Consider the following 15,442-nt stretch of genomic DNA (forward strand, 5'->3'; position numbering starts at 1 on the left):
AACACTTTAAATATATTTATAATTCACTTGTAAATAATAATTTCTGGCTGCTTTTTAAAAATATTAAAAAGTAAAGTCCATAAAATATTCTTAGGTATGTTTTATTTTTTAAAAGGGCAATTGGTTCAGTCTCAAGTTCTCAGATCTGCTATATATGTGGGGTCACCTTTGGGGTCTAAAATTCCTAATTTATAAACCTGAGGTTTCAATCAAATGATATATAAAACTTCAAGATCTATTAGTGTATAAACAGAAGGGGGCGGGGGGGACAAAACAGAAAAGAGAAAACTGGGAAGGAGGAATCGGCCTTGATGGAAAATGCCCAGAAGATGGCACCAGATGAGCATATATAGCCATTTAATTAACTCACAGATGAAAATTAGATGATATAAAATGCTAAATCTCTGTTACCTTGGAATGGGCTATTGAGAGTGTATCCACCCAGACTCTCCAGCCTCCCCATTCATATTTTATTGCATGATACAACAAAATCCGGAAGATATTATAGACCATCTCAGTAATCTTCTGTTCTTCAGAATTTTTAGGATTGATATAGCCAAGAGAAAACATCCAATCCTGCCATACTGAACACTGCAATAAACATCTAGCGGGAAAAATATATTCATTAAAAACATCTAAATTATATTAGAATTTACTATTTTGAAATGTAGATAAATAGTGAAAACTGCACCTAGGTCAACGAAGGTACAATCATTCTGCATATTCTATATTCTACACTTGGAATGGTGTTCCCCCATTTTTATATCTGGAAAAATCCAAATTATCATTAAAACTGCTTTTCAAACTTTCCCAGTCAGATTAAGTTATTACTTCTCTACTCCCTCATAACCTGCAGCACTCATGATGCACTTAATATCTTGTAAAATAACCACTGCTTTATTGTTCTTTCCCACTAAACTGTACTAAGACTGCATACTGAGACAACCTATGCAGCAAGGTGCTTTATACACACCAGACAATCAATATTTGTTAAATTAATGACTCAGGCAGCAACCATGGCTCCATGTCCTAGTCAGTGATGGCGAACCTCTGATACGCGTGTCAGAGGTGACACGCGAACTCATTTTTTTTGGTTGATTTTTCTTTGTTAAATGGCATTTAAATATAAAAAATAAATATAAAAAATATAAGTCTTTGTTTTACTATGGTTGCAAATATCAAAAAATTTCTATATGTGACACGGCACCAGAGTTAAGTTAGGGTTTTTCAAAATGCTGACATGCCAAGCTCAAAAGGTTCACCATCACTGTCCTAGGTAATCAGCTCAAAAATACATGATATCAATCAGTTATCAGACAAATTCAGAAAAAGCATGGTTGAATATGAGCTACTCCAACACAATTATAATTAAAACTATTATTGATGATAGATAATAGAATGCACCAAGGGAACAGTGCATTTTAAATAATGGTTTTTGGGTATATATCCATATATTCAATTAAAATATAACACCCCTATAAGTAAAAACATTGATATAAGTGGAAGTATGCTAATGGCAGATTATATTAAAGAAACATGCAGTGTCTTCTGATGATTAAAAGTATTCAACGCCCTGGCTGGTTTGCTTAGTGGTTAGAGCATTGGCCCACAGACCAAAGGGTCACAGGTTTGATTACGGGTCAAGCAAGGGCATGTATCTTGATTGCAGGTTCCATACTCAGCCCCAGTCGGGGCTCATAAGGGAAGCAACCAGCCACCAATCCTAGATCTCTCTCTATCTCTCTCTCTTCACCCTCCCCCCCTTTCCAAATCAATGGGAAAAATATATCATCAGGTGAGGATAAAAATAAAAGTTTTTAGCAAAGTGGAAAAGATTAGAAATTTTTTTCTCTGAAAGAGATTGAAAATAAAGAAAAGGAACTTAGGTTAATTATGGAATTCAGTTTTGTTTTGTAATAGTATTCAAATTGCATACCTTCTATTTTCACGGCTGTTGCTGAAAAGTTTTATCATGTCAGATAAAAATAAACGACGAACTTCCATCAGTTCTGCACTTGGTGTAGAGTTTTTTAACAAAGTTGCCACTACCTTAAGAATCACTGTAAAAGAACAACAATAACAAAAAGGCATGGTATAGATTTATAACTGCACCATATCTTCCACTCAAAAAATATTTACTGATTTTTCAACTAAAGGCTTAGCACCATGGTAGGTGATTTTCAAGTGTTATGAACTATGTAAGCACCATAATGAATTTAGATGGTTGGAAAAAAGGAGATTTAGTCTGATATATTACCATGTTACTATTGCATTAAAATAAAATAAAAAAATTGCTGTTTGCTTACTTGGATTCTGAATTTTCACTGTAGAGTCTGGCTCTGGATGTGGTTTGTGTACAACTTGAGTACATACTTGCTCTGTCAATATCTGAAAGACAAAGAATTTTAATTTCATTTAGAAAATAATTTAAAACATAATTGCAAATTATATACTCGCTTACATAAAACTTTAAAAGAATGTAAGTTCTGTTCAAATTAAAAGAAATATCTCTTCTAAATGGACATCTAGTGTATTCTACATACTTCTAAACTATGGATTCTTCATTTTCTTTTTTTGTTTGTTTTTGTTTTCTTAATTATAAAGACAAAACCAAGACCGGTATCTATAGAAAAAGAGCTTAATTAGGAAATGCAAGAATTTATTCTGTTTAAAATACATTTTCAGCGTACATCCTTAATATATTATGCTGCAAATTGTAAACATTTGACTCTTAATGTCAACATTAATTTTGAAAACTTAGAAAATTTGTAAATAAAATCAAGTCTGAAGCCTGGGTCCCAACTCAAAATGAAATGCCATGAGGGAAAATTCTTTTTAAAAATATTTTTATGTATTTCAGAGAGGAAGGGAGGGAAAAAGAGAGAAACATCAATGATAAGAGAGAATGATTGATCAGCTGTATCCTGCATAGCCCCCACTGGGCATGTGCCCTGTCCAGGAATCCAACCATGACTCCTGATTCATAGGTCAATGCTCAACCAGAGCCACAGCGGAAGGGCTATAAGGGAAATTTTTTTTTTTTTATAAAATACTAGAGGCCTGGTGCACAAAAATTTGTGCACTCAGGAAGGTCCCTCAGCCTGACCTGTGCCCTCTTGCAGTCTGGGACCCCTGGGGGAATGACCACCTGCTGGCTTAGGCCCGCTCCCCAGGGGATTGGGCCTAAGCTGGATGTCAGACATCCCTCTGGCAACACGGGAGACCTCAGGGGATGTCTACTTGCCAGCGGGGAGCAGGCCTAAGCTGCAGTCGGACATCCTTAGCGCTGCTGAGAAGGCGGGAGAGGCTCCCACCACCGCCGCTGTACTGGCAGCCGTCAGCCTGGCTTGTGGCTGAGCAAAGCTCCCCCTGTGGGAGCACACTGACCACCAGGGGGCAGCTCTTGCATTAAGCATCTGCCCCCTTGTGGCCAGTGTGTGTCATAGTGACCAATGATTCCCAGTTGTTCTGTTGTTCAGGTCAATTTGCATATTACCCTTTTATTATATAGGATAGAGGCCTGGTGCATGGGTGGGGGCCAGATGGTTTGCCCTGAAGGATGTCCCAGATCAGGGTGGGGATCCTGCTGGAGTGTCTGGCCAGCCTGGGTGAGGGGCTGAGGGCCGTTTTCAGACTGGCCACATCCCCTTCAGGGTGGAGGTCCCCGCTGAGGTGCCTGGCCAGCTGGGTGAGGGGCTGATGGCTGTTTGCAGGCTGGCTACAGCCCCTTCACGGGGGGTCCCTGCTGGAGTGCCTGGACAGCCTGGGTGAGGGGCTGATGGCTGTTTGCAGGCTGGCCACTGCCCCCAGCCACCCAAGCTCCCAGTGGAGGCTGGCTGGAAGCAGGTATCTAAGATTTATTTAGCTTCCATAATTGAAACTTTGTTGCCTTCTGCGAAGCCAAGGGCAGGAGGAAAGCTTGGCTTCCTCCATCGCCAGGGCAACCAAGCCTCCTGCTTGCTCCAGCTGCGTGGCTGCTGGCCACCATCTTGATTGGGTTAATTTGCATATAGTCGCTCTGATTGGCTGGTGGGCATGGTTTGGGAGTAGCAAATGTATGGTCAATTAGCATCTTTGTCTTTTATTAGTGTAGATGTGGCTCATTATCCTTTACTAAAGAGTTTTAATGCCGAAACCGGTTTGGCTCAGTGGATAGAGCGTCGGCCTGCGGACTGAAGGGTCCCAGGTTCGATTCCGGTCAAGGGCATGTACCTGGGTTGCGGGCACATCCCCAGTAGGAGATGTGCAGGAGGCGGCTGATCGATGTTTCTCTCTCATCGATGTTTCTGGCTCTCTGTCTCTCTCCCTTCCTCTCTGTAGAAAATCAATAAAATATATTTAAAAAAAAAAAAAAAAGAGTTTTAAAAACTTCTTACAAAGAACAATAAAATGACAAAAGTTAACAAAATAAAGGAAATAACAATTCTAAAATATTTACAATTTTTCCACTAACCCAAAATCTTGGTGAGTACAGTATTCTTTTTTTTTCCCATTTGTTTTCATTTAGTTATTAGTAACGGTATTTTATATTAGTGATTTAATTTCTTGTTTTGCTTAATATGCTAAGTTTTGAATGAATCTTTAAAAATAGTTCAAGACCCCCAAAATAGTTCAACCTGTATTAAGGAATCAAAACTAAAACAGTTAGTTGAAATAGTTATATTGCAAAAATTGGGGATGAAGAATGTAAATTATAAAAAAAGAGACACAGATGATCTCTTCGAAATAGAAAAAGACGATGACATCCAAAAGTCACATTTTTCTTACCTTCCTCCCCAGATTTTTTTGAAAAAAGAAGAAGAAGATAGAAAATGTACTTAGTTATATTAGCAATGTATATAAAAAAGGCACTGACTTAAAATAAAAACTAGCCTCATTTTAAGTATTTAATAGCTACATGGGACTAGTGACTATCATATAAGAGAGAGCATGGAAACAACAGTGCATAGAGGTAATTGAATAAATATGCTATTTACAGACATAGACATGAGCCTGGCATTTATATTTAAATTGTATTTTAAAAATGGAATTATTTCCTAATTCATGGGTCATAGAGAGGAATTTAGGCTTAAATAAGAGCTACTTCCTCTCAAAATACTTAATCCCCAGCCTCATCATATATAAATCATCTTTGATCAGTAGGCTCAAATTTTGACAAAAGAGTAATACTGTTCATTTCTTAAAATGGCAAACTGTTAACCCTACTGTTACATCTAACTGCTACTACAGGTATCTGGGGATCAGAGAATCTTTGTATCTTTACGTTGCACAAGCTATAATAATTTTTTTTACTCTTAGTTTCTTTATCTGTGAAAAGAATATTTGAATAACATGATATTTAACAGTATCCCCCTCTGAGATTCTCTAATGTTGAGAAAAGGGTTATATATGAGGTATTTAAAGATTTAAACTTGAATACCACCTTGTAAAAAATCTGTGCTCAAAACCATTATACCCCTATAAAAAAAAAGACAAAGTAACTAAAAATATACATTTAAAAATCAGTTAATTATTTTTGTAAGAAACAATTATATCTTGTTTTGCTTAACATATTAAGCAAAACAAGAAATTAAATCACTAATATAAAGATCCCACACTGTGAGATCCCTGCACTGTTTAACTGAATTATAGGAATAGGATGTAAAGAGAAGTAGTTTACCTAAATCTATAAAGAGACATTAATATCACAACACCTAATAAAGTAGTGTATCAGATAGTATTGTTGAGATCTACAAGGACATTTCAAAAATCCAGTTTTGTCATTGGAAGACATATTCTAAAATCTGACGATTAATTCTGAAGCATACTACAAATAATTAAGAAAACATATGTAACTATTATTTATAGATGGAGTGAAATATAAAATAAAGCAAATGAAATTTAAGACATATTTTGCAAATATTATAACTCTCAAAAATATCTGTATAAAAATAGCTTTGCGTATTTTCAAAGAGGAGTCCATTAAAGCTAACTCGCTTCTTAGTATATGAGATTCAAGAATAAATTCTCCTCAGAAAACTAGGAGACAGGGATGTTTTCTTAATAATTTTTTAGTTTTCATAATAATTAACATTACTACATTTTCATAACTTAAGCAATGTTGTCTGATATATCCTGCTAAAATAAAAGTCTAACTTAAGTTGTCTTTTAATATTTATTATTTATTCTATTACAAGTATCCTATCAGATTTAGAATTTTAAAGAACACAGTGACACAGTCCTTATCCTAATTGGACTTTCACTTTGTGAAAACCACATGTTCTAAAATGTTATTATCATCACCACAGGTTTTACACAGTTCTTTATTATTTCTGTACTTATTCTTACACCTTCCTATAGCTGTGGTGATATTGATTTTGATACATTGGTTGGAATTAATATAATTTCCCCAAACCAAAAAAGAGAATGAGATAAAATGAGCTTGCTAACTATAGATTATCAACCTATTCCTTCTAGGGGTGCAGACCCAGGTTGACACTTTCAAGGTGCATCAATTCCAGCTGCAGGTTTGCAGGCTGATATTTCTTTTTTTCTTTTTCTTTTTGGTTATATTTCACTTGTTATATTAATTGAAATTTAAGTTCAAATCTATCATATAAATTTTAATGTTTTACAATAGATGCCACCCTCTAAAATGATATAATCTTTAAACTTGAGTGATCCAGAATTAGTCACCCACCATCCTGTTAGTCTGATAAAACAATTTGATATGTTAGTTGTATTAAAGCTTATTTTGAAGCTCTTTTCTGTATTTTTTTGAGATCTACACTGCTATCTAATCATAAACCATTTTTCTTTTTGGACTTTTTGTACACAAACATTAATTTTCCCTCTTAGAGCATCAATTAACTCAGAGTTCTTCATTCCAATTAGCCGTAATTATTATTCTACTTTAAAAGCATATATTATTGCTAAATTGGCCAGACAGTAAGTCAGTTACTTTATCATTTCAGAACCTTTGTGAAATCCAGTATCAGAAGATCCAAGCTTATCATGGCTGTTCTACCTAAGATGTGAAATCATCAATAACTTGGCTTTGTTTAGTGTACAATATCATTAGAGACCAAAATCTGGATACTAAGAGCATGCATGTGAGTATAGGTAGTAGGTGAAAATGCTGCTGCACTTGCTGTTGAGCCACTTTTCAGGAAGACGGATAGAAATGCATGTGTATGTATTCTTCTTTTAAGGTTAGGAATAGACAATGATTTTTCAAATTCAACATATTATATTGTTATACTTTACTTTTAATATAAAGTTCAATTGTTTACAAAGACTTCTACTGTATTGACACTATATAGGTCAAAACAAGCAGGTCAGAAACTCATGTAGGCAAAAAATATATACACTAAAAAACATATATAAGCATCACCAACCAAAGCAATTAGTAGGAAGACAACCAAGATAGAAAAACAAGTTCATCAATATTAGACACTAGCATTCAGAACCCTGATATTTTTAGCAAAGGTTCTGATTCAGAGGAGGACTTTAATGCTTTCAACTTGAAGGTACATTCTGACATTTTTTGCCTTACACACATACACTAAGGAAACTGCCTATTGTATGACTACTTAGTAGTGGTAAGACATAGAACAAATAATTTAAACTGTGAGTCTCAGTTTGTCTGTTTGAAAATGCAATAAAAATACCAGTTTCATAGGGTTGTTTCAAGGATCTAAAATAATGTAAAGGACTTCCCAAGGTGACTATCATAGGAAGTACCCAAAAAAGAAATCATTATTAGAAAAATAAATCAGAAACAAGATGCTCTATATAACTTAAGTCTGTCTGTTAGTGAGTGCTTATTCAGCCCTGTACATAAAATATTAGAGCAATAAAAAAAAAAGAAAACTACTATAACTCAAAACAGCAACATCTTTGAGAGCAGAGTTTTCAAATCATGTAATTTGAGGAATGACTGACACAAAGTTGGAATATTCATCTCAGGAACAATAAAACAGAGTAACCAAAGAGTTTTTCTCATTTATATGAAGGGCAGCCATTCTTAAATTTAGTGATGAGAATATAAAATGGGAAAAAATATTAAATAAAACAGCAGAAAATTAATATTTTTATAAATGCATAGATAAAAACATTATATAATAGGTATATTATAATATAATAAATACACTAGAGGACCGACGCACAGAAATTCGTGCACTCAGGGGGGTCCCTCAGCCTGGCCTGCACACTCTCACAGTCTGGGACCCCTGCGGGGAGTGGGTCTAAGTCATTAGTCAGACTTCCTTAGCGCTGCTGCAGAGGCAGGAGAGACTCCTGCCACCATTGCTGCACAAGCCAGCCCTGAGCCAGCATCTGGTTGAGTGGCGCTCCCCCTGTGGAAGTGCACTGACCACCAGGGGTCAGTTGCTGCATTAAGTGTCACCCCCTGGTGGTCAGTGTGCATCATAGCGACTGGTCATTCCCCCATTAGGGTTAATTTGCATATTCCCCTTCCTATCTAATAAAAGAGAAAATGGTAATTAACCGTACCTCCGCTACCCTTCCCATTGGCTAATCAGGGCAATACGCAAATTAACTGCCAGCCAAGATGGCGGCCGGCAGCCAGGCACCTTGAAGCGAACATGAGGCTTGCTTGCTTCAGTGATGGAGGACTCCAACGTTCCCAGCCTGCCTTGCCGGCCTCTGAGATTGCAGTCTGAAACATTGTTACAAATATAGAATCTAAACAAACTCCAGAAACCGGCTTTCAGCCAGCCGGGATCTCAGAGCTGGAGTTGAAACAGTGTTTTGATTATAGAACCCAAACAAACCAGATACCTGCTTTCAGCAGCGGAGGCTTTAGAGCTGGAGCGAAGCCTCAGAGCTAAAGCTGGCCCAGAATAAAAAAAGAAAAAGAAAAAAAGGAGCGGTTGGGAGCTTCATTCACCCGCCAGCCTGAAACCAGCTCTCATCCCCTCACCCAGAGTGGCAGGCACCCCAGTGGGGACCCCCACCCTGAAGGGTGTGTGACCAGCTGCAAACAGCCATCATCCCCTCACCCAGGCTGGCCAGGCACCCAAGCGGGACCCCCACCCTGATCCAAGACACCCTTCAGGGCAAACCAGCCGGCCCGCACCCATGCATCAGGCCTCTATCCTATATAGTAAAAGGGTAATATGCCTCCCAGCACCAGGATCAGCGGAGCGGCAAGGCCTCCTGGCACCGGGATCAGCGTGACAGGGGGCAGCGCCCAAACCCCCTGATCGCCCTGCGGCTCTGTGTGTGACAGGGGGCGGGGCCACAACCTCCCTATCCGACCTGCTCTGTTCATGACAGGGGAAGGCGCCCCAACCCCTTGATCAGCCCTGCTCTGTGCCTGATAGGGGGGAGCTCCCCAAACCCCTGATTACCCTGCGGCTCTGTGTGTGACAGGGTGAGGCGCCCCAACCACCTGATCTGCCCTGCTCTGTGTGTGACAGGGTGCAGCGCCCCAACCCCCCCACCCCCACCATGGGCCCTGCTCTGTGTGTGATGGGGTAGAGCCATAACCTCCCCATTGGCCCTGCCCTGAGTGTGACAGGGTGTGGCGCCGCAACCCCGATCCGCCCGGCTCTGTGTGTGACAGGGTGCAGTGCCGCAAGCCCCCAATCGGCCCTACCTTGAGCGTGACTGAGGGTGGCATCGCAACCTCCCAATCCGCCCTGCTCTGTGCATGACAGGGGGCGGCGCCCCAACTCCCCAATCGGCCCTGCTCTTTTCCCGACCAGGGGATGCACCTAGGGATTGGGCCTGCCCTCTGCCACCCGGGAGCAGGCCTAAGCCAGCAGGTTGTTATCTCCCGAGGGGTCCCAGGCTGCGAGAGGGCACAGGCCAGGCTAAATGACCCCCCGTCCCCCCCGAGTGCACAAATTTTTGTGCACCGGGCCTCTAGTTAATTATATAGGACTAGAACCCCAGTGCACAAAATTCATGCATGGGGTGGGTCCCCTCAGCCAACCCTGCACCCTCTCCCCCTGGACCCCTAGGTCCTGGGGATCGGGCCTAAACCGGCAGTCGGACATCCCTCTCACAATCCGTGACCGCTGGTTCCTAATTGCTCACTTGCCTGCCTGCTTGGTTGCCCCTAACTGCCCCCCCACCTGCTGGTCTGATCGCCCCTCACTGCCTCTGCGTGCTGGCCCAATCGACCCTAACTGCCTCCCCTGCGGGCCTAGTCGCCTCTAACTGCCCCCTGCTGCCGGCTAGGTAGCCCCCAACTGCCACCTCCCTGCTGGCCTGGTCGTTCCTAACCGTCACCCCCCGCCCCCCGGCCAGCCTGGTTGTCCCTCATGCCCCACCCCCAAGCCTGGTCACCCCACGCAGCCTGGTGTTCAGTTGTTTGGTCATCCCTCACTAACCCCTGCCAGCCTGGACCTAGGCAGCCATCTTGTGAGGGTGTGAGGATTAATTTGCATATTACCTCTTTATTATATAAGACTAGTGGCCCAGTGCACAAAATTCATGCACGGGAGGGAGGGTGTCCCTTAGCCCAGCCTGCACCCTCTCCAATCTGGGACCCCTCTGGGGATGTCAGACTGTGGTAGTTGGACATTGCTCTTGCAATTTGGGACAGTTGGCTACTAACCGCTCACCTGCCTACCTGCCTGATTGCCCCAAACCACTCTGCCTGCTGGCCTGATCGGTGCCTACTGCCCCCCTGCCAACCTGATCACCACCAACTGCCTCCCTGCCAGCCTGATAGCCCCCAATAGCCCCCCCACCATCCTGCTCACCCCCAACTGACCCCCCTGCCAACGCACTTGCCCCCAACTGCCCCCCAGCCTTCTCGCCCCCAACTGCCTCCCTGCCGGCCTTATCTCCACCAACTTCTCCCCCTGCCGGCCTTCTCACCCCCACCTTCCCTCCCGCCAGCCTGCTCACCCCTAACAACACCCCCCAGCCATTCTGCTCGCCCCCAACTTCCTCCCCTGCTGGCCTGCTTGCCCCCAACTGCCCCCCCACCAGCCAGCTTGTCCCCAACTGCCCCCCCACCAGCCAGCTTGCCCCCAACTGCCCTCCCACCGGCCTGCTTGCCCCTAACTGCCCCACCTCACTGGCCTGATCACCTCCAACTGCCCCCCCGCCAGCCAGCTCTCCTTCAACTTCCCCCCCTGCCGGCCTTCTCACCCCCACCTTCCCTCCTGCCAGCCTGCTCGCCCCTAACAACACCCCCCAGCCATTCTGCTCACCCCCAACTTCCCCCCCTGCTGGCCTGCTTGCCCCCAACTGACCCCCCACCATCCTGATTGCCCCTAACTGCCCTCCCACCGGCCTGCTTGCCCCTAACTGCCCCACCTCACTGGCCTGATCACCTCCAACTGCCCCCCCGCCAGCCAGCTCTCCTTCAACTTCCCCCCCTGCCGGCCTTCTCACCCCCACCTTCCCTCCTGCCAGCCTGCTCGCCCCTAACAACACCCCCCAGCCATTCTGCTCACCCCCAACTTCCCCCCCTGCTGGCCTGCTTGCCCCCAACTGACCCCCCACCATCCTGATTGCCCCTAACTGCCCTCCCACCGGCCTGCTTGCCCCTAACTGCCCCACCTCACTGGCCTGATCACCTCCAACTGCCCCCCCTGCCAGCCAGCTCTCCTCCAACTACTCCCCCTGCTGGCCTGCTCACCCCCAAATGTCCCCCCACCGGCCTGCTCACCCCAAACTGCCCCCTGCTGCCAGCATGGTTACCCCCAACTGCCCCCCACCCTTGCCAGCCTGATCACCACTAACTGCCTCTGCTTTGGCCCCACCATTATAGCTTTGTCCAGAAGGATGTCCGGAAGGTCTCCCGGTCTAATTAGCATATTGCTCTTTTATTAGTATAGATTAGTATAGATAGTAAATACAGTTTTATTAGACAGACACAAGCATTTCGTTCATATTGGTCATGGCTGCTTCCAAGCCACTGCTGCAGAGATGAGTAGTTGCAACAGACACTTATAGATTGAATGTCTGTGTTCCCCTAAAATTCATATGTTAGAACCTAACCCCCATTGTTATTGTATTAGGTGGTGGGCCTTTGGGAGGTGATTAGGATTACATATCCCTCATGTGAAGGGGTTATGGATAGGGTAAGGGTTAGGGTTTGTGCTTTTCTAAAAGAGACCCCAGAAAGGTCTCTTGCCCTTTTATGCCATGTGAGGACACACAGTGAAAAGACTGTTTGTCTTGGACTTCCTAACTTCCAGAACTGAGAGACATAAATTTCTGTTGTGTATCAGCATCCCAGTTTATGGTATTCTCTTAAGAGCAGCCCAAATGGACAAATACAACCCCAAAGCCTAAAAATATGTTACATTATCTGTCCCTTTATCAGAACAGGTTGCTCCCCTGAACAAAGATGAACATTTTGTAATAAAAGTATTTGTGGTATATTATTAAGTGGAAAAATCAAGACACAAATCTATGTGCAGGATGATAGTTCACAAGAGGTGTGTCTGTATGTATGAGTTGAAAAAAAAGATATCGGGGTTGGGCTGGCCCTGCCTACCACCTGTGGCCCCTCCCCCCAGCCAGACCCTTTTCTGATTGGCCCCCTCACCCCGATCGGGGGTGGGTCCGGCCAGCCAACCTCCTGAGTCCCCTCCCCCCGGCAGGCCGAGCCTGATCCACCCTGATCAGGGCAGGCCGGCTGGACCACACCCATGCACAAATTAGTGCACTGGGCCTCTAGTATTAATGTAAAATTCCAGTACAATTCCATTCAGAATCTCAGCATCTGCCCTCTTCAATGTCTCTCATTTCATATTTTCATTTTTGTAAAAAAAACTGCAATGATGCGATATTGTTTTGTACATTATGACCACTGTTTTTCTGAGTTAGGAATATTATTATGAGTCTTTAATCTAGTAATATTAATATATATTGTATTAGCACAATTACAGTATACTTGCATAACAGACACAATGTTCTGCCATCTCAATCTACACTAAAATCACCCATACTCCACTGTATTTTAAAAGGGTGAGATCTGAAATCCACTTTCCTTGTTTTCAAAGTGTATATATTCACTGGTGTGTTTTTTAATGTTAGGTTTAGTAATACATGTATTAATTGAAACACTGTGATCTGCAAAGTAAAACTAAATATCAACAATCTGTAAAGAATGAATGTGACTTTTTTCCAACAAAACTACTTATGGACAGACACAGGCATTTAAATTTCAAATAATTTTTATGTTTAATAAATTATTTTCACTTTAATTATTGTCAACTACTTAAAAATATAGAAACTCCTGAGCTTGTTGCCACACACAGATGGGTGCTGGCAGGCTGCTAATCTTTGCACTAGACAAAAGAACTAGAGACACTGAAGATCAGTTGCAGGAAAACACAATTAAGGTTAACATAAGAGAACATTCCAAATATTTTTCTAGTATTTAAAAGTAAAAACAGCTACTTTAGGAGGTAGCACATGCATTTCATAGAAAAAATGTTAATCCAACCTATATGGCCATCAGTTAGAAATGATGAAAAACATATTTTTGAATAAAATGATGAGATATAAAGTTTCTTCCAGATACCATTTTACAAATAATTCTTACCTACAATTCAGAACAGTTTTAATTCTAGGTTAAGGTAGGTAATTGCTACATATTAGGGTAAGGGGGAAAGGAGAGAACTAATATATAATACATAATGGGTATATGGTTTATGTAAGAAAAACTCTGTGCAAAGTCAATCACCCAATCCATATTCAAAGAAATGTCCTTGGACCAACATAAAAATTGGCGAATAAATGTACATGGATATGTTTGGATATAAAATATAAAACTGCAACTGTTTATTTTCTAAAATGATTACTGGCTTTGTAGGTTAAGTGACCAACAATGGATCCTAATTCCACAGAGATTATCCACTTCATACATTTAAAAATGACATCACACATTTTAAAATTTTTACCTCATAAAGTGTGTTGTATGTAGTGACAGTCACAGTATTTGTATGCAACATCAGCCTTTCTCCGAGAAGAGTGAAAAGACTATGGGTATGCATAATTTCAACTTTTCTCCTGGAGAAAAAGAGGTGAAAAAACAAACACAACACAATGCTATGAAACACATTGAATTTTCTATCTCATGACTTTGAGATTTTAAAAAAGTACAATCTTTAAGCAGATACACAATCATATAAGTAATAATCTTTAACTTCCACCTATAAAAAAATCAATTTATAGCACAGATATTTCCTAAAATTCCAATAATACTATTTAAACATTTCTCAAATAACATATCTGTGCAAACTAAAATGTGAAATATAAAAATTATAAAATATTATATAAATGTTGACAGCTATTATTTTCAAATTTCTAATAACTATTTAGGAGTAGTTTTTATTAGTTTTGGATTTTTGGTTTCCCCTAACACAGAGACCACAGAATTTTTAAATCCTTTCTATTCAAATGGAAGTCTATAAAATAGTCTATGATAAACTTAAAATTATAATTAAAAGTGAATATTCTAGCTTAAAGTGGGGATTAAAAAACCAAAATGAAATTGACAGAAGTGAAGCAGATTCATTATTGCTTATACTCGTAGTCTGCCACTGGATTAAAAAACCAACCAACCAACCAAACAAACAAACCCTTTCTATATAGTTACTAACTGTTGGCTCATTTAACTGCCCCTCCCCTCAATCCATAATGAGGATAGAAGGCTCTATTGAAGGCATTCTAGAACACTTAGCTCTAGCTCAGGGAATCATTATAAGCTTCTCATTCACTTCACTTTCTTAAAATTCAAGTGCTGGATCTTCTTGGTTCCCAAACCAATATGTTTCACTTCTTTCTTTGATTTTCCATGGTTCCCTGTTTGGATTTGGCAACTATGACATAAAAGGACTAGGTAATCGCTAATTTCTTGTTTCTTTCTTACTGAGACCACAGCTATACTACAGATAGGTGTAACCATTTAACTGAAGACTGTGAACAGGAAAGTTCACATACCCTGATTTCCTTCTTCACAAAACAAGTTTTTTGTTGTTGTTTTTTTTTAGATGGTCATAGAAATATCTCTTGTAACAAATTCAGAGAATACTTTGGAACAGAAAAAAGTAAAAAGAAACCTATAATTCTATTAACTCAAAGATAATTTTAAATACCAGTTTATGTTATTCCAGATTACTATGAAGATGACACAAATATAATGATATACATGCAATGAAAATAATTCTGTATAAGGTAATTTGTTACTTGTGTCCTATAAATCAATATATTAAATTTTTACTGTCATTGCCTAGATGATTTGACCCAGTGGATAGAGTGTTGGCCCATGGACTGAATGATCACCGGTTCAATTTTGGTCAAGGGCCCTTACCACAATTACAGGCTCAGCCCAAGTCAGGGCACATGTGGGAGGCAACCAATCAATGTATCTTTCTCACACAGATGGTGCTCTCTCTTGGTCTCTCCCCCTCCCTTTCACTCTCTCTAAAAATCAAGGGAAATATATTCTCTAGTGAGGATTAAC

The 15,442-nt window shown here is 41.1% G+C and overlaps 1 protein-coding gene across 4 annotated transcripts in view; it reads right to left on the reverse strand.

Annotated features, from left to right (window-relative positions):
* The window catches only part of NBEA (neurobeachin), a 990,744-nt gene that overhangs the window by 673,047 nt on the left and 302,255 nt on the right, over positions 1-15,442 (reverse strand). For all 4 annotated transcript variants that reach the window (XM_059684425.1, XM_059684424.1, XM_059684423.1 and 1 more), the window contains 4 exons: positions 13,878-13,986; positions 2,307-2,388; positions 1,937-2,060; positions 412-604 (listed from right to left, as the gene is read on the reverse strand). In XM_059684425.1, coding sequence (XP_059540408.1) covers positions 412-604; positions 1,937-2,060; positions 2,307-2,388; positions 13,878-13,986 — 508 coding nt within the window. The remainder of the gene's footprint in view (positions 1-411; positions 605-1,936; positions 2,061-2,306; positions 2,389-13,877; positions 13,987-15,442) is intronic.

Source organism: Myotis daubentonii, chromosome 2 (assembly GCF_963259705.1).
Source record: "Myotis daubentonii chromosome 2, mMyoDau2.1, whole genome shotgun sequence".
NCBI lineage: Eukaryota > Metazoa > Chordata > Mammalia > Chiroptera > Vespertilionidae > Myotis > Myotis daubentonii.